Source organism: Echeneis naucrates, chromosome 2, assembly GCF_900963305.1.
Source record: "Echeneis naucrates chromosome 2, fEcheNa1.1, whole genome shotgun sequence".
Lineage (NCBI taxonomy): Eukaryota > Metazoa > Chordata > Actinopteri > Carangiformes > Echeneidae > Echeneis > Echeneis naucrates.
In genome coordinates, this window is record NC_042512.1 from 20,384,810 (window position 1) to 20,401,834 (window position 17,025).

General features: G+C 47.9%; 5 protein-coding genes across 9 annotated transcripts; 2 read left to right on the top strand and 3 right to left on the bottom strand.

Annotated features, from left to right (window-relative positions):
* Positions 1-156: 156 nt before the first annotated feature.
* Positions 157-2,167, bottom strand: eef1b2 (eukaryotic translation elongation factor 1 beta 2). Its single transcript, XM_029514105.1, has 7 exons — positions 2,016-2,167; positions 1,370-1,492; positions 1,178-1,295; positions 1,029-1,095; positions 636-761; positions 354-421; positions 157-275 (listed from the first exon to the last, which is right to left on the bottom strand). The coding sequence occupies exons 1-7, from the start codon at positions 2,093-2,095 to the stop codon at positions 189-191; spliced, it is 669 nt and encodes a 222-aa protein (XP_029369965.1). The 5' UTR covers positions 2,096-2,167; the 3' UTR covers positions 157-188.
* On the top strand, positions 1,895-3,835 carry arl11 (ADP-ribosylation factor-like 11). The gene is made up of 5 exons (XM_029514130.1): positions 1,895-2,563; positions 2,954-3,019; positions 3,098-3,213; positions 3,287-3,464; positions 3,597-3,835. The coding sequence occupies exons 1-5, from the start codon at positions 2,531-2,533 to the stop codon at positions 3,723-3,725; spliced, it is 522 nt and encodes a 173-aa protein (XP_029369990.1). The 5' UTR covers positions 1,895-2,530; the 3' UTR covers positions 3,726-3,835.
* Positions 3,246-5,959, bottom strand: ebpl (EBP like). The gene is made up of 5 exons (XM_029514117.1): positions 5,832-5,959; positions 4,826-5,002; positions 4,668-4,737; positions 4,436-4,574; positions 3,246-4,353 (listed from the first exon to the last, which is right to left on the bottom strand). The coding sequence occupies exons 2-5, from the start codon at positions 5,000-5,002 to the stop codon at positions 4,101-4,103; spliced, it is 639 nt and encodes a 212-aa protein (XP_029369977.1). The 5' UTR covers positions 5,832-5,959; the 3' UTR covers positions 3,246-4,100.
* cavin2b (caveolae associated protein 2b) lies at positions 5,419-10,502 on the bottom strand. 3 transcript variants are annotated; one of them, XR_003841247.1, is made up of 7 exons: positions 10,172-10,502; positions 9,590-9,730; positions 9,384-9,485; positions 7,311-7,577; positions 7,090-7,242; positions 5,832-6,948; positions 5,419-5,585 (listed from the first exon to the last, which is right to left on the bottom strand). XR_003841247.1 is itself a non-coding variant. In XM_029514091.1 (7 exons), the coding sequence occupies exons 1-7, from the start codon at positions 10,397-10,399 to the stop codon at positions 6,592-6,594; spliced, it is 1,134 nt and encodes a 377-aa protein (XP_029369951.1). In that variant the 5' UTR covers positions 10,400-10,502; the 3' UTR covers positions 5,419-6,591. The 3 variants fall into 3 exon arrangements, 2 of the variants coding, with proteins under 2 accessions (XP_029369951.1, XP_029369941.1); XM_029514091.1 differs by having other exon boundaries at positions 5,419-6,645; positions 6,760-6,948; XM_029514081.1 differs by having other exon boundaries at positions 5,419-6,948.
* A 441-nt stretch (positions 10,503-10,943) lies between these two features.
* Positions 10,944-16,516, top strand: vps16 (VPS16 core subunit of CORVET and HOPS complexes). 3 transcript variants are annotated; one of them, XM_029514780.1, is made up of 24 exons: positions 10,945-11,391; positions 11,988-12,076; positions 12,148-12,239; positions 12,363-12,491; positions 12,575-12,719; positions 12,836-12,951; positions 13,068-13,190; positions 13,282-13,337; positions 13,419-13,508; positions 13,600-13,771; positions 13,862-13,993; positions 14,099-14,226; positions 14,330-14,365; positions 14,430-14,538; positions 14,618-14,752; positions 14,880-14,988; positions 15,062-15,159; positions 15,274-15,378; positions 15,459-15,539; positions 15,627-15,713; positions 15,811-15,893; positions 15,966-16,062; positions 16,170-16,273; positions 16,357-16,516. In XM_029514780.1, the coding sequence occupies exons 1-24, from the start codon at positions 11,342-11,344 to the stop codon at positions 16,496-16,498; spliced, it is 2,508 nt and encodes an 835-aa protein (XP_029370640.1). In that variant the 5' UTR covers positions 10,945-11,341; the 3' UTR covers positions 16,499-16,516. The 3 variants fall into 3 exon arrangements, with proteins under 3 accessions (XP_029370649.1, XP_029370640.1, XP_029370643.1); XM_029514783.1 differs by having other exon boundaries at positions 10,947-11,391; positions 15,462-15,539; XM_029514789.1 differs by lacking the exons at positions 13,600-13,771; positions 13,862-13,993; positions 14,099-14,226 and having other exon boundaries at positions 10,944-11,391.
* Positions 16,517-17,025: the final 509 nt, after the last annotated feature.

Sequence of the window (17,025 nt, forward strand, 5' to 3'; positions counted from 1 at the left end):
TTTTTTTTTTCTGTCTGTCACAGAATAAACCTTACCCAGAGCGAGTGTGTCCGCTCCAGGCCCCCGTAGAAACATGGGCACCTCCTGCCGCAGCGCGAGGAGCTGAACCGGAGTCTTAACAGCCGTGGTCTCAGGAAGAACAACAGGCAACAACAGTTTGTATGAAGAGTTTTTATTAGTTTTTGTTCTCAGATCTTGTTGAAAGCAGCGACGTCCATCGACTGGACAAAGTCCTCAAAGGCCGTGATATGCTCCTCCAGGATATCCGTGCCCACCTAAGGACAGAAAGATCGCACATGAGAACACCTTCAGGGGACCCCCCCCCACCGTAAACAGCAGCCCAGTCAACACACCTTATCGTCTTCAACCACACAGTTGATCTGCAGCTTCTTGATGCCGTAACCCACCGGGATCAGTTTGGCTGTAGGACACACAGACAGTGATTGATCATGTGACCAGCGAGATCACTGCAGGAAGCTGGACCAGCAGCATTAACAGTTTTCAGATCATAACGTTTCCATCACATCTTCAGCCGAAAGATGGTGAGTTAGATCATCATGTCAAGTGTCAGTGTTAGTTAAGTAACAAAACTCCAACAGAACCAGTCTGGATCCAATTCACTCCAGCTGTCTTACATTGTCCCCAGACCAGCCCGTCCATCTGAATGCTGCGGACACACTCCTCCAGCTTTGCCATGTCCGTCTCGTCGTCCCACGGCTTCACGTCCAATAGGATCGATGACTTGGCAATGAGGGCGGGCTCTGAGGAGGGAGGAATACATTACCATGGAAACCACACCAGACCACACAGCTGCTGTCCATGACAAAGACTCTCATCAGGTTAATGAAGGTGTCCATCAGGCATTCAGCCGAAAGATGGTGATTGGATAATCATCACGGAGAGTCAGCCAGTCAGATTTAGTTAAAAAAATAAATAAACTCAGGGAGTGGCCCTCTTCAACATGTCAGTGACATTTGGACACACTGATCAGGTCATGTGATTGTTACAACTGGTATGACATCACGTACTCTTTGCCTTCTTGGCGGCGTACTCTGCCAGACGCTGCTCCTTCAGCTTGGCAGCCTCAGCATCTTCCTGCAGGCAGAGAATCAAATGCTCAGGACCCGTCATCTGGCTGAGTTCATTCATCTTACTGAAGACATCACTGTGATCTCACCTCATCAGAGCCAAACAGGTCAATGTCATCATCGTCATCGTCGTCCTTTGAGGCGGAGGTGGCGTCGGCAATACCTGCAGGGCCATACTGACCCAGAGGCTTCTTCACTCCTGGAAGGCTGACAGGAGGTAGAGTTGAAATCACTGCCATCACACCTGCCCTGTCCTCAGAGCACAAGGCTCAACACCTCACCTGCTCCTCTGGCTCTGGTATGACTTGATGTGGTTGTACCAGCGCAGGGCGTGACACAGGTCAGCTGGGGGTGGGGACGAGATCGCCTCGAAGACCGCCACGTCGGCCTGAGAGGGGACGTACCTGAGGACGGAGCAGAGGACAGGACACCTGACTGGATGATAACCTGTGAGACATCTGTCCCTCATATGGACCCAGACCTGGTCCAGGATCAGCCTGCTAAACGAGCTTAGAAAATTTAGAGGCATATTTCACTTGTATACCGTGCACCTAGATTGTGAGTGACAGCTCTGAAGCAGATGTGTTGGTTGTTTTTGTAACCTCTGCGGCTGAAACACGCGGCCTCACTCCACACGGTGTATTAGTTAGCCCGTTAGCATCACGTGGCTCCACGTTAACGGGAATATGTCGCTTTTTAAGGCCTCAAATGTATAAAACGACACTTTACAGTAAAAGTTCCAGGGCCTGAAGCCGGTTCGATGTCCGGGCTCTAGCCCCGACTCCACAGCTTCACACGGCTCAGCTTTAACGGGTCATGTAGCGGCCTGTCGGCTAACTATTAGCCACGCTGTGTTAGCCTGCAGCCAAGATGGCGCCGCCGGCGGCGGAGAGCAGCTCGGAGTTTCCTCCGGTTTCCCGGACTGACCCTTCGATGTAGCTCCGGTCCGACAGGAAGTCATTCAGCACTTTGAGGCCGGAGGCCGCTTTCAGGTCACCGAAGCCCATAATGGAGGAGAACCGACAAGAAGTGGGAAGGAACCGCCGGAGGAGCAAGGAGAAGGACGGAGGAGGCGGGAGGAGCTGGCTTTATACCCGGAGACAAACCCCTCCTCACCGGTAAGGGCTCCTCCTCCTGCCGCTGAACCGGAGGATCATCGGCTCCAGGTTATTATCGATTAAACTTCAACATTCAGAAAATCAACACAGTAATAATGTGATAATCAGCATGAACGCAGGAAGCTCCGGAGAAACTGCTGCTGTAAATGTAAATGTGATGTAAATCCTCTGATGCAGGTCACAGTTTGGGCTGAAAACAGGCTCATAAAATGTAGTCAGACCGGTCACTCTGTCACGTGACATAAATTTACATGCACACACCTGAGTCAGACAGGTAAGTTTCAGTCAGACCAGCTTTTATTCGAAGAGAAGAAGAAGAGAGTGATGGGTCAGGCCCGCTCCTCCAGCTCTCCTCAGGTAAATCAGTTCCTTTGACCTTCCTTCCATCCAGCATCATTTCGATGAACTTCATTCGTACTGAATATCCCCTCCTTCTGCTCTCTTTCTCTCCCTACTCTACCCAGCTTTGACCCCCCGTTTTGCTCTCTCTCAACCCCCCCAGCCGGTTCTGCCTGGGGTTTCTGCCTCTTAAAGGACGTTTTTCCTCTTTTTAAATCATTTCATAAAGCGTTTCGTAAAGTGCTTGACCTGCTCTGTATGTAAAGTGCCTTGATGTAACTTTGTTATGATTTGGCATGAAATAAATAAATCTGATCTGATTTGATTTTGATTCAGCCAGTCTTTGTTTGTAGACAGAACCTGAGCAGGACTCAGATTCAGGCCTCTAATGTGAACTTGTGTACTCAGGTGATCCTGATGGGTCTGGACTCAGCTGGAAAGTCGACTCTGCTGGCCAGACTGCTGACAGGACAGGTGAGTCAGCTCAGGTCTTCAGGTGATCAACGGTAAACCTCCCTGTGTTCAGGTGTGATGTATCCCTGTGACCTGCAGGTGATGGACACCTCACCCACCATTGGATTTAACGTGGGAACTTTGGACCTGGACAAGAACACGTCTCTGACTGTGTGGGATGTTGGAGGACAGAAGAGCATGAGATCCAGCTGGAGGTAAACACCTCAGGTACCTCCGTCACAAAATAAATAAAACACAACAGCGGCCCAACACCCTGCTGTTCCTCAGGTACTACCTAGATGACTGCAAGGCCCTGGTCTTCGTGGTGGACAGCAGTGATCCAGGACGGATGGGGGAGGCCCAGAAGGCCCTGAAGAAGATCCTCAGTGAGGATAATTTACAAGGAGTTCCTCTCATGGTTCTGGCCAACAAGAAGGATCTGCCCAACTCCATGACCATACGAGAGGTACGAGACACAGGACCTGACCAGGACTGAGCCTGGAGCTGGACTATTTGTCACATTTGATTAGGCACTAGATGGATCTGTTTCCTTCTCAGCCTCTCATCACAGGTCTCTCTGTCCCCCCCAACCCCTAAGGTGTCCACCCATCTGGACCTGCCCAGTCACACTGACCGGCTCTGGGAGATCCAGGGCTGCAGCGCCCTAAAGGGTCTGGGCCTCCAACAGGCCTTTGTGTCAGTCCACAAACTGATCAGGAAGAGCTGAGGGGGGCGGGGGCTGTGTGTGCGCGTGTGCGTGTGTGAGTGAGTGAATGAGTGAGGGGGTAATCACAACTGAAACATTTTCAACAATTTGAATTAAAATGCATTTATGAAGTTTAGTGTTCAGTTTTATTGAAAAGCATAAATGAAAATGTTTCTGTGTTAATGAATCAATAGTTCACAATCAGGTCCTGGACGTGGACCTGGACCTGTACCCTGGATTCAGTACCATGAAGCTTGGATCTAGATGAGGACTTGGGCCCTAGACCCCAGACCAACAGAAGAATTTTAAGTTGACCAGCAGTTCTCACTTTAGGAGGGAAATCTGGTCATGTGAACTCCATTTTCCATCAAACTGATACTTTCATGCAAACACTGCCTATATTCTCTTCTTGTTTATGGTGAGCCCGTGGGCCCTACTGAGCATGTGCAGTGACTTCAGAGAGAACCAGGAATGGACTAGTAGGAGGACCGGAACCAGGACCCAGACACCATTGAATAACACCAGGTACACCCACAGGTAGAGCCAGCTGGATGTGTTCAGGTTGGGGCTGCCAACCAGCCAATCAGGGCAGAAGGTCATCCAGCTGCCATACAGCTCGCACACGCTCAGAGCGATCTGCAGGAAGTGTCTGTGAAATACAGACTGTCACTGTAAGAACACCGCCTGTACCAGGACACAAGTACCTGTACTACCAGTAGTACCCGTAGTACCTGTAGTACTTGTCGGTCTGTACTGCATGGATAAGCAGGGCTGCGAGCAGAGAGTCGAGGACGACAGTCAGAATCTCTATGGACACGATTGTTGGATCAGAAACCAACCAACGACTATCAGCTTTACCATACTCCCTCCCTACAGAGAGACAGGTGGACAAACAGACAAGAAGGACAGGTGGATGACAGTAAAAGTTCTGCATTTGACATACAAACAAAATGTTGGACTCACATAGTTCAGCCAGTGGACCTTCAGCTGTCTCTACTGTCCCAACCAGAGACATGTAGACAAATGGTCCCTCCTGTAAACCAGTGACATGGGAACAATAAGGCCTTTTTATGAACTCTGACACTTAAAATGCTTCAAAAAGTCTGACTTATTGGTCCTACCAGTGTCAGGTGGACGATGACATCATAGAAGAGCCACAGCAGGATCCACCTGTCCTGTACAGAGCTCCGCCTACCATACCTGCGTGTTAGCAGGACAGCAACTAACATCTGGATGCTGCATGCTAATAGAGACAGAAGTGAGACCAGAGAGAGACCTGAGGAGGCCACTAAGTCCATCTGTAGGAGGAGGATGAGGAGGACACTGTTCAGACTGATCTTAAGATTGTTTCCTGCTGGAGTCTGTAGCTCAGGACTGGTCTGTGTAACTGAGGAGCCAGAGGATCTGCCCCACATTCACCCTATTGGTCTGTTCGTTCAAAGCACCACCCTCTGGAGTCTCCAATTGGCTGCTGAAGAGAACACCCCATTCCTAGGCTGAGCCTCCCAGAGGAGGTCAAAGGTCAACAGCAAAGTGTGAGTCAAATCATTTCCACAGTGGCAAAAAAAAAAAACAACTCTAAAAATAAGAACTAAAAATAGAATTAAAAACATTACATGAAAGAAAGTTGAAGAAAACTCATTCAATAAGGGCTGAATTAGGTTTTTGTCCAGGTTTTGGTGCAGGTGTTGATTAAGAAGAGACAGGAAAAAAATGTGGTCACTCAGAGTTTATTGTTTGTTTTTGAGTTCAGGTGAGTCATTGATGAAGAATCTTTGGCATCCCAAAAACATTGACGTTTAAATCTGAAAACAAACTGATCAACATGTTCGATCAGTCTGTTTCATCAGCAACACCCATTCATTCTGTGGTTAAAAACTGCTGAAAAAAAAAAGGTTTGTTATTAATCAGCAGAGGAATATTGTTTAGAAATCAACAGATAAAATAGCATTCAATCAAAAAACTGTAAAAGACCAAATTGATTGATGATTCGATTGACTGATTGGAATGAATGAATAATTTTTCTATTAGCTGATTTTATTTATTGATCAGAGAAAAAAGTTTCAGGTGGAAGCTAAGAGAACGTCATTAGAACATATGTCTTCGGTTAAATACGTTCAAACTTACAAAGTAAAAGAGGTAATCTGACAGGATCCTCTGGAGTACGTCAGGAGAACCTCAGGAATGTTAAGGAATCTTAGGGACCTGAAATGGACATCAGGAGAACCTGTGTGGCGCCTCATTCAGGGGACTGTAGGAAGGTTCTTAATTGAACGTCATTCAGGGGAACTTGGAGCACCTTCAGGTGTCTTTACTTTGTAGAAACTTGAGGGGATCCTGAGAGGAATGTCAGAGGAAACTTTGGGAGAATCTACCAGGTTCACTGAAAGCAGAGTTCTGTTTTGTGTTAGCGTGTTAGAACATCAACAGCATGATTAAAATATTGTAATATGATAATACTGTTATCAATGAGCTGATTATTAGTTACCAATCAGTATCAAGAAGAAACACAGACAGGAAGCTAACTATCCTCGTCCTGTGAAAACCTCAGCTCTCCAATTGTTTGTTGAACATGACAGGAAGTTGCGTGTTGAAGAACTCCTCCTCTCATTGGACAAGGTTTTCACATCAGGAGGCGTCAGAGACAGAAGTTATCAAGAACAGAACGAAGATGGAAGACAGAACGGATCAGAACCGACCTGGTGCAGGGGAACTCATCACTTCCCTCTGAGACTCCACCCTCCTTTCACAGCCCTGACACTAAGCTAAGCTGAGCTAAACTAGGCTAATAATAGTCTGAACATTTCACTCTCAGAGAGAAATAAAGAGAATTTTCCAGAATACGGTCAGATCTCGCCTGATCGACTCGGACTAATCATTGCAGTGTTTAGGATTCTTCCTCCTTTTCCTCCTCTGCTGCTCCCTCGTCTCCTTTCTCCTCCTGAGGAAGAGTGGATGACAGAGCGTACGCCTGAGCAACACCCTCTGACATCACTGACAGATCTGCCTCCACCACAAATGATGCCTCCTTGCCCTCCTCCATCACTTCCTTCACCTCCTTCGCCGCGGTCACCCCCTCCATCTCCTCCACCTCCTTCACCTCCTCTTGGTCAGATGGGGCCAGCTGGGCATGGACCTCGTTGAACGGGACCTGGAGCTCAGCAGTGTCTACAGGAGACAGCTGGACTTCAGCCTCGGACTGAGCAGAGTCCTGAGGAGGCTGAGACTCAGAGCTGCTGCGAGGCTGAAACACAAACAAAGGGGTCAAAGGTCACAGGAGTGTCGGGGAACCTCAGGGAAATTGAGGGAGAACCTTGTGGTGCACATGGAAATGTTGGATTGAACTTTCGTGAAATGTGGGAGAACCCGCTCTAACATCCAGTACCTTCCTAATGCTGAAGGTCAAAGGTGAAACCTTCAGGCTGGAGGTTTTCTGTTTGATCTTCTCTCTTTGTTCTGCAGACACGATCTTTGTTCCAATCTCGGTCATCTTCTTCTCAATGTTCTGCCGGGAGAACGCCTTCTTAATACTGTCAACCTGGAAGAGGAAGGAAAATTAGACCTTCTATCTCCTGAATCAAGCACCTTTGTAGCTGTAGTTCTGACCTTTTTCAGACTAGATTGTTTCAGTTTTTCTGCTCTGGACTTCTCCATGTTCTCCAAATCATCAGCCCATGCCTCCTCTTCCTCTAACTCTGCCTCCAGACCCACATCCTCATCAGATGATAGGTCAATGGTGTGGAGCCTGGCCTCCTGGGACTCATTTCCATCAATGACGCCCACTGCCGATTCACCTGCTTCTTCCACAATCTCATCTCGAGGATACGGTGGAGGATCTTTCACAAAAGCACTTGGAGGAATCTCGCTCTCTTCCTGAGGGAGAAAATGAGAATGCTGGGAAAATTTACGAATTTACAAAGTTACAAATGCATTGACTAGTTTTTCTGCATCATCCTGAGAGGCTGTTTCTTATTTTCCTAATGTTTCTCAGGTGGAAGAAAGCTGCCCGACTGACTTGTTTTACAGTAGAGGCCATAGGTTTGGACACACTTTCCTATTCATTTGAATGAGAAGCTGTGTCCAAACCTTTGGCCTGCACTATATGTGAGGGACAAAGGACATGTCCTGGTCAAAAGTGACTCCAAGGTTTCTGACAGTGGCGCTGGAAGCCAAGCTAATGCCATCCAGACTGATGAGATGATTAGGGTTTCTCTGAGGAGCTTAGGACCGAGTACAATAACTTCAGTTTTGTCAGAGTTAAGAAGTAAAAAATTTTGGGTCATCCAGACTTTTATGTCTTCAAGACATGTCTGCAGTCTGACTATCTGAGTGACTTCATTTGGCTCCTGATAATGTTGCGTAGAGGAAGCAGATAAAGCGTAAAGAGGATTGGTCCAAGTACCGAACCCTGCAGGACTCCATGACTGACTACAGTACACGAGGAGGAGCTGTTGTTAACATGAACAAACTGATGTCTATCTGATAAGTAGGATTTGAACCACCTTAGTGCAGTTCCTTTAATTCCAATTTCATGTTCCAGTCTCTGTAGTAAAATATTATGATCTATGGTGTCGAATGCAGCACTGAGATCTAAGAGAAGGGTGGAGGCTGATCCATTGTCTGAGGCCATTAGAATGTCATTGGAGACTTTAACCAGCGCTGTTTCTGTGCTATGATGAACTCTAAAGCCTGACAGAAACTCCCATCCAGGTGGTCGTGTAATTGGTCTGCTACAGCTTTCTCAATGATTTTAGAAATGAATGGAAGGTTCGGCTTTTTAAGGTGGGGTTTGATGACTGTGGTCTTAAGAATCTGAGACACATAACCCAAAGATAAAGTCAAATTAATCAGATCTAGACTGAACGGCTCAATTCAGTAAAAAAATCTCTTGGCTAGTTGGTACTGGGTCTAATAGACAGGTTGACGGTCTGGATGATGAAACTATAGAAGCTAGCTCTGAGAGATTCAGAGGTGAGAATGATTCCAGATGTAAAAGAGGCGTTGCAGCTGATTCAGGAGTTGCTGTATTCAGTAGACGATTATTGTCTAATGTAGGTAAGAGCTGACGCTTTCAACATGTATATTGAAATCTCCCAGGATAATGATTTTATCTGTACTGAGTATTAACTCTGATATAAACTCAGAAAACTCTGATAGGAATTCTGAGTACGGACCAGGTGGACGGTATACTGTAACTAACAGAACTGGTTCTTCACCTTTCCAGTCTGAGTGGGAATAACTAAGAGTGAGGCTTTCAAAAGACCTGCAGCCAGATTTTGGTCTGGGGTTGATTAACAGGCTTGACTGAAATATTGTAGCCACAAATGTGATGTCAGAGGAAGTACAGAGGAACTCCTGAAGAAGCAGAACGCTGGGTGGGTTCCGCTGTGAGGACATTTAGACACTGGGGGAAAATTTTGACTTGCTCCTGACTGTTGCCATGACAACCAAACCATCAAGCCTTTCCGATTCACTTCCTGAAACGTTTTTGACCAAATAAGGTCACAAATGAAAATGACTGGGAGAGAGACACTCTGAGATTTCACAGATTAGATCATCTTTGCAGACTATGAAGCAGGAGGCCTCAGAGAGATCGCCCAGCATGCATGGTAGTGTGTGGCGTGACCAGGCCTCCAACCTTTGACCTCAGAGTCCTCAGGGTGCAGCGCTGACACTGACCTGGAAGAGGAGAACCTTGAAGTTGTTTCTTCTGATCAGGTGTGCGTGGTTTGCCTCCAGCTTCCTCACCTGGATACCCTGACGCTCCATCTTATCACGGATCTGTGAGGATGGGACAGGTGATGAAATGGAGACGTGATTCAGAGTCAAACTCAGGACCAGGTAACAGGGACAGTGAGAGGACAGAGTGGGCTGAGTGTCCTTACCTCCTTCATGGTGACGGACAGTTTGCGGCTCTTGTCCAACAGTTTGCTGACACTGTTGGACGTGTGACTGTGACTCTTGGACAGTTTGGTCATATCCGCCTGGATCCCTCTGACCACGCCCTCCATTTCTACCTGGTGCACCTGAAGAACAATCCACCAATGACAAGTCAATTACCAATCAATTTCACCAAAGTTTCACTTCCTGTCCCCTGTCAGGCAGGTCAAAGGCCAAACACAAAATAAAAAATAGATTATAGATTTATGAAGAATGAATTTATGTCAGAGGGCAGAGACAGATTGTCCTCAGGAACGTGTGAAGTTTGTCGAGGCGGTGACTGGACCTCAGTGAGTTCACAATGACTTTGGATGCTTCAGTGTTTCAGGTCTTTACAGAAACATGAAGTATCTTCTTTCTCATTCTTCATCTCCACAAAGCTGCAATTTTAAATCAAAGTTCCCTTCCTGCTAACACGAGACCTGTGTGACTGCATTTTGTTCTGGACTGGGTGTTTCAGCCTGGAATCACAGATCTGTCTGCAGTAAACTTGCTGGTCCTGGACTACTGGTCTGGCCCCCTCTCACCTCCATCTTGTGCTGGTTTTCCTGAACACCGTCCAGCATGTTGACCAGTTTGTCCAGCAGCGTCAGGACCGTGATGGCATTGACGGGACCTTGAGTCATCTTCTCTGGGTCAAATCCTGCCAGAGGAGATGCAGGTGAGGCCTGATCCTCCTGCATCTTGTCCTTGAGATCCTGGTCCTGGGCGGGGACCAGCAGGTCCTGGCTCTGATGGGTCTCAGTGGTCACCATGATGAACCAAAAACTCCGAAATAAGTCAAAGTTTTCCTGCAGCAGAAACCAGTACAGACTAGCACTCGCCCGCCCCTCCCTGCTCTCTCTCTCTGTGCGGAAAACTTTCCTCTAACCTCCCAACTGTGGAAGCAAACACACCTTTAACTCCTTCAGTGCTGCAGAGACAAAGAGTTTAGGGTTGAAAACAGATGACAGCAGCTTCACTTCCACTTCCAGTCTTCACTGTTTGTCCAAAAGAGACATCAAAATATAAAACTGAACCAAGAAAACACACAGATAAGATAAAAAAATAGCAAAAACATAAATTAATTATATTAATGAAAAATCTCATACACAGAAGAACAGACATGAACGGATTCTGTTTCAGTGACAGGATGTTATTTTTTATTTACCAACAAAATGAAACACTTGGAGCTGAAAGGGTTAATGACTGTGTGCACCACACCCTGAGGGGGGGTGGGGGGGTTACCAGGGCAACAGGGCTGAGGAGACTGTTTATCTGGAGGGGGGATGTTTTCACAATGAAGTCATCTGGAAGGAAACTCTCTCTCCCTCGTTTTATATTGGGACAAAGATTTTCACACACAGAACAGAGAAAACAGGAAGATAATCAACATCATGGAAAACAAAAACAATGGAGGAGGAATGTCGGGGGGGTCTTACTGTGACAGTTTAAAGGCATCTGAGACTTTCATCACACACACCGAACCCTCCAGAATAAAACCGAGTCTCTCTGGACTCAGATCCGGATCGGGTCCCCTCCTCGGTCCGTCCATGATCTGGACTCCACCCTGCCTGTGAGGCGCGTGTTGACCTCCAGGAGGCGGACACACAGGAAGTGCATCTTATCGGACCGTAGAAGAAGAGCGTTCCGCCCATCAGCTGACTGCTGGAGCTAAAGCTAAAGCTAACAGGGATCCGTCGGCGGATCCAGGGAACATGGCGTTCATCACAGCCAACTGGAACCCGCTGGGAGAGGCCTTCTACCGGTCAGTCCGAGTCCACCGAGCTCAGCTGACCGGAGTCCGGACTCTCCGGATAGTTTAAACCAGAGCTGCTTCGACAGAACGATAGTTTGTAATAGAGTCTTTCTCTCTCTAACCCGTCTGTCTGTCTGTGTCTCTCTCCATTTTTCTCTGTCCTGTCTGTCTTTCTCCATCTCTTTCTCTCTCCTGTCTGTCTTTCTCTCTCTGTGTCTCTCTCCATTTTTCTCTGTCCTGTCTGTCTCTCTGGGTCTCTCTCCATTTTTCTCTGTCCTGTCTGTCTGTCTCTCTCTGTCCTGTCTGTCTTTCTCCATCCCTTTCTCTCTCTGTCCCGTCTGTCTGTCTGTGTCTCTCTCCATTTTTCTCTGTCCTGTCTGTCTTTCTCCATCTCTTTCTCTCTCTGTCCTGTCTGTCTCTCTGTGTCTCTCTCCATTTCTCTCTGTCCTGTCTGTCTTTCTCCATCTCTTTCTCTCTCTGTCCTGTCTGTCTCTCTGTGTCTCTCTCCATTTCTCTCTGTCCTGTCTGTCTTTCTCCATCTCTTTCTCTCTCTGTCCTGTCTGTCTCTCTCCATCTTTCTCTCTCTGTCCTGTCTCTGTGTGCAGGAAGACAGATCTGTATGAGATGAGCTGGAACCTTCAGGACGGACTCAGAGACAGTTTGGTGGCAGCTGCTCCATATGGAGGACCCATAGGTAAACCCTGCCAAATACCTGTCTGTCCTTCCAATCCCTGTCTGGCCCCCTCATACATGTCTGTCTCTCAGCTTTCCTCAGAGAACCTCACAGATGTTCTCCAAGTTCTCGTCCACTGTTGGAGATTTACTCTTCGTCTGGAGTTCAGATCACCAGTTTCCCTGTAAGGACACAGAGACACAGACAGGCACTTCTATTAAACAATCACATTTCTCATAATTTATTTTCTTTTACAACCCCCCCCCCCGTTCTGTCTGTCTGTCCCACTGTCTCTCTGCTGTCACAGTGGAAGAGTGGTCCTGTGGTCCAGCTGGGTTGGACAGTCAGTGATGAATTGTTGTGTGTTCAAAAAGACGGAACAGTTCTGATCTATGATCTGTTTGGATCCTTCAAGAGACACTTCAGTCTGGGACAGGTGTGTTCACAAACATCTGTCCAGGGATGGAAAGTTGTGTTAACCAACCCTTCAGTGACGGACAGGTGTGTTGTGTGAAACAGGAAGTGGTCCAGACTCAGGTATTGGAGGCCAAAGTGTTCCACTCTCCTTATGGGACAGGTGTTGCCATAGTAACAGGCTCTTACCGCTTCACCTTGGCAACCAACATTGATGACTTGAAGCTCCGCAGGTTACCTGAAGTTCCAGGTAAGACCTGTGTGTCTCTCTCTCTCTCTCTCACTGTCTGCCCCTATCTCTCTCTCTGACCTGTCTGTTGCTCTCTGTCTCTCTGTCTTTCTTTCTCTGTCTCTGTCTGTCCTCAGGTCTGCATGGCAAGCCATCCAGTTGGGTTGTCCTCACTCAGGACAGACAGACTAAAGTCCTTCTGTCCAATGGACCTGAACTCTACATCCTGGACAACACATCCTGCACTGCTGTGGTAAGACAGACAGACAGACACATAGGTCAGAGAGCATGAGACAGATAGAGAAAGAGAATTTGACGGACAAGTAAGGAGTAAGGAGACAGGTATGTAACCTCGCCTGTCTGTCTCAGTGTCCTCCAGGTGTCAGTCCTTTGAGCGGCAGTATCGTCCACATGTCTGTGTCTTTCAGCTATAAATACCTGGCTCTCTTCACTGACACAGGGCACCTGTGGTTAGGCCCCTCCCACCTCCAGGTAAGCAGCTCCTCCATCCAATCAGCTCAGACGTGTCTCCCCTGAGGGGGGCTCTGTGTGGATGAGTGACATCTCATTTGTATGTCTGTAGGATGAACTGATCAAAGTCGACACCAAAAAGATGACAACGCCCAAACAAATGGTCTGGTACGTCCTCTACATGTCCCCTGCCGCCCCCCGCTTGTCCCCTGTCTCTCCACCTGTTCCCTGACCTGTGTGTCTGTCCAGGTGTCGCCGTCCTCAGAGCCAGCAGCCGTCAGTGGTCCTGCTGTGGGACAGGCTCCTCCTGGTGGCTGGAGTCTGCAGGGACACCGTCCAGTATCCTACACAATGGAACCACTTACAGACCAGTGGACATTTGTTGGGCTGCTGCCCGTTGATCCCGTTTGACCCTTGACCCTGACCTTATGTTCCCCATCGAGGAGCCGTGTGTTTTAGTGGGTGAACTGGATGGAGTCCGGATCATCAGCTCCACCAATCAGGAGCTGCTGCAGGAGGTTCCTCTGGTCTGCCAGGAAATCTTTAAGATCGCATCCATGGCCCCCGGAGCCCTGCTGCTGGAGGCCCACCGGGAGTACGAGGTATCGGTCTGTCTGATTGCATTGGATTTAATTTATTGTTGGAAATCTGATTTTGTGTGTGTGTGTGTGTGTGTGTGTATGTATGTATAGAAGTGCAGTCAGAAGGCCGATGAATACCTGAGGGAGATTAAAGAACAAAGCATGCTGGGAGAATCAGTCAGACAGTGTGTGGAGGCGGCAGCTCATGAATATGACACCAACACACAGAAATCACTGCTGAGAGTGAGACTGTTACACAACACAACATAAAATAAGCGATAAAACAACCATAATGGTGTTAAATACAGTGAAAACTGATGTGAGGTCATGTGACTTCTCGGCCAACAGGCAGCGTCTTTTGGGAAGTGTTTCCTGACTGACTACAGTCCAGATCAGTTTGTGTCGACCTGCAGGGAGCTCCGTGTCCTGAACGCCGTCAGAGAGGCTGGCGTCGGTCTGCCGCTCACACACACACAGTATCCTGACATGACAGATGTATTATGGGAGCCGAGCTCAGACAGAACTGTTCTCAGCCTTCACTGTTACCATGGTGACAAACTCCTTGACCTTAAACCTCAGATTCAAACAGATGACGCTTCAGGTTTTGATTGACAGGTGAGTTAACAGAGCCAACTTGTCTGTCCCTCTGTCTGTCTGTCTGAAACCGTCTGTCTCTCAGGTTGGTGTATCGCCGCCTGTATCCATTGGCAATAGAAATCTGTCGTTACCTGAAGATTCCTGATTATCAGGGAGTCAGTAGAGTCCTCAAACACTGGGCTTCATGTAAGGTAAGCCACCTCACCTGCTCTGTCCCCACCCCCTCAGCCCCTCAAAACTGACCAATTATGTGTCTATGGGCGTGTCCAGGTACAGCAGAAGGACCTATCAGATGAGGCCATAGCTCGAGCAGTGTGCGTGAAGGTGGGAGACTCACCTGGTGTGTCCTACTCACACATTGCTGCTAAAGCGTACGAGTGTGGACGCCCTGAGCTTGCCATCAAGGTAACATCTGAACACCTGGTAGTCACATTCACTTCCTGTCTGTCCCTTCTGAATAAAGGTCCAGGCATCAGAACTTCATTAAATACTCCGGTGTATCTCAGGTGTTGCTGTTTCTTCTTGTCCTCAGTTGTTGGACTTTGAAGCTCGATCTGGAGAGCAGGTTCCTCTGCTGCTGAAGATGAAGAGGAGTCAGCTGGCCCTCAGCAAAGCTGTGGAGAGCGGAGACACTGACCTGGGTATGTGTTTGTTGGCTCCACCCTCTACCTGTGTGATGATGATGTCACTGATCTACCTGTCCTGGGTTGCTAGTGTACACAGTGGTGAGTTATCTGAAGAGCGAGATGAATAGAGGAGATTTCTTCATGACTCTGAGGAACCAGCCGGTCGCTCTGAGTCTCTACAGACAGGTACAGCTTCATGGTGTTTATGTTCCTCTGGTTTTCTGCTCTTCATCTGTATCTAAGCTAAACAAATCTGACGTTTATGAATGGATGGTGTATTGATTGGTTTTCTGTTTTCAGTTCTGTAAACTACAGGAACAGGAAACTCTGAAGGATCTCTACAATCAGGATGACGATCATCAGGAGCTCGCCAACTACTACGTCACAGCCAGCTACAGAGAAAAGGTAACAGCCAGCGGGGACTGTGGTTACCATGGTTACTGCCCGTCATATGACTTCAGTGTTAATTGCTTCTTGTCTGTCAGCAGAGGTTGGAGAGCCGCCTGTCTCTCCTGCAGAGCGCTGTGGACGAGTACAACAAAGCCAAGAACGAGTTTGCTGCAAAGGTAGCATGTTCATGTTCATGAGGCTTTAACTGTTGGCCTGATGTCAGGCTGTGGCCGATTTATCGTCTTTCTATTCCCTCCCTCCAGGCCACAGAAGATGAAATGCGCTTGCTCCGTTTCCAACGGAAACTTGATGACGAAAAGGGGGCAGGGTTACTGGGATTGTCTCTGCAGGTATATGAAGGGCTCAGACAGAAGGAGGCGAGCTTCAAGGGCTGTTTTTATAGGATGCTGTCACTAAGTGCGATGTGTCGTCACTTCCTGTTTCCAGGCAACCATGGAAGCTCTGTTGGCGCTGGGACTTCACAAACAGGCAGAACAGCTTTACAGAGACTTCAGGGTCCCCGATAAAAGGTGACATCTCAGATACTGTCCTCCTGTTTCTGTCTCACCTGTCCATCTTACCCGTCTGTCTCACCTGTGCAGGTATTGGTGGTTGAAGCTGAAGTCTCTGGCAGAGAAGGAGGAGTGGGAGGAATTAGAGAAGTTCTCCAAGAGCAAGAAGTCTCCTATAGGCTACTTGGTAACAGTAACAACCCCTCAGGAACACAATCTAAAGACGAATAAAGTTTAAAAGGGATGATTGTTGATGTGCTTTTAAATAAGGATAGATACCACTGTCTCTTTCAGGCGTTCGTTGAAGTTTGCATTAAGTGTAACAACAAGTATGAAGCCAAGAAGTACGTTTCCAAGGTGACGCCTGAGCAGAAGGTTAAAGCTCACCTGGCTGTCAGGTAAGATGGAGCACAGCAGTGACATCATCAGACAGGTGACCTTTGCCCACTTGAGTGACTCTTTTTCCTGCTCTCTTCACCAGTGACCTTGAGGGGGCAGCGGACGCTGCCATCGAGCGAAGGAATGAATCAGAGATGGTGGTGGTCCTGTCCAGATGCCCTGCCTCTGACCGGCTGCTGATTGAAAGACTGAACCGAGCCAGAGCCACGGCTGCCAAAAAGTGATCCTGTGTTTACCATAGGCACGGGTCTGCTGCCCAAAAGCGATCCTCCACTTACATTAACTTACTTAGCATGGCAACCTGTTTCTCTTCTTCCTGTGCGTTAATGTTGTGATTTACCTGATTCTTCTTCTGCGGTTTTTTTTTTTTTAATGGAAGTTATTTCCTGTCTGGAACTGAACCCCTCCCCCCAACAGTGACCGACCAATCATAGCTCAGTAACAGTAGCACTCTTTCCTGTGCTCCCAGTTTAGCTTCCTGTCTCCTACTGTCCCTTCACTTTGTCCCCAGAGCTGCTCACAGAACAGGAAGTGTCTCTGAACTGGCGTGGACTGCAGCAGAGTCAGGAGCTGATCTTGCTTAGTTTTACTGAAGCATCAGGAGAATTTGTTTTCACTTTTTGTATCTTTTGTTGTTTTCACAAAGGTTATTTACTTGCTGCTTGTTTCCAGAGCTTTCAGCGCCATCTTGTGTTCTTCAGCAGAGGTCACGTGACATTTTGCCCCTGTAATCAGCTGTTTACGCTGACTC

Coding starts and splice junctions, on each gene's coding strand:
- arl11 (XM_029514130.1), top strand. CDS start 2,531: ATGGGTCAGGCCCGCTCCTCCAGCTCTCCTCAG. Junction 2,564..2,953: donor GCTCCTCCAGCTCTCCTCAG/GTAAATCAGTTC, acceptor TTGTGTACTCAG/GTGATCCTGATGGGTCTGGA. Junction 3,214..3,286: donor AGCATGAGATCCAGCTGGAG/GTAAACACCTCA, acceptor GCTGTTCCTCAG/GTACTACCTAGATGACTGCA.
- vps16 (XM_029514780.1), top strand. CDS start 11,342: ATGGCGTTCATCACAGCCAACTGGAACCCGCTGGGAGAGGCCTTCTAC. Junction 12,240..12,362: donor TTCAGATCACCAGTTTCCCT/GTAAGGACACAG, acceptor CTGCTGTCACAG/TGGAAGAGTGGTCCTGTGGT. Junction 15,379..15,458: donor CAGCCAGCTACAGAGAAAAG/GTAACAGCCAGC, acceptor CTTGTCTGTCAG/CAGAGGTTGGAGAGCCGCCT.
- eef1b2 (XM_029514105.1), bottom strand. CDS start 2,095: ATGGGCTTCGGTGACCTGAAAGCGGCCTCCGGCCTCAAAGTGCTGAAT. Junction 1,296..1,369: donor TACCAGAGCCAGAGGAGCAG/GTGAGGTGTTGA, acceptor ACCTCCTGTCAG/CCTTCCAGGAGTGAAGAAGC. Junction 762..1,028: donor CGCCGCCAAGAAGGCAAAGA/GTACGTGATGTC, acceptor CTCCCTCCTCAG/AGCCCGCCCTCATTGCCAAG.
- ebpl (XM_029514117.1), bottom strand. CDS start 5,002: ATGGACTTAGTGGCCTCCTCAGGTCTCTCTCTGGTCTCACTTCTGTCT. Junction 4,738..4,825: donor TCATCGTCCACCTGACACTG/GTAGGACCAATA, acceptor ACTGGTTTACAG/GAGGGACCATTTGTCTACAT. Junction 4,354..4,435: donor CAGACCGACAAGTACTACAG/GTACTACGGGTA, acceptor TGTATTTCACAG/ACACTTCCTGCAGATCGCTC.
- cavin2b (XM_029514081.1), bottom strand. CDS start 10,399: ATGGTGACCACTGAGACCCATCAGAGCCAGGACCTGCTGGTCCCCGCC. Junction 7,578..9,383: donor TCAAGGTTCTCCTCTTCCAG/GTCAGTGTCAGC, acceptor TTTCTCCCTCAG/GAAGAGAGCGAGATTCCTCC. Junction 6,949..7,089: donor TGACCTTCAGCATTAGGAAG/GTACTGGATGTT, acceptor TTTGTGTTTCAG/CCTCGCAGCAGCTCTGAGTC.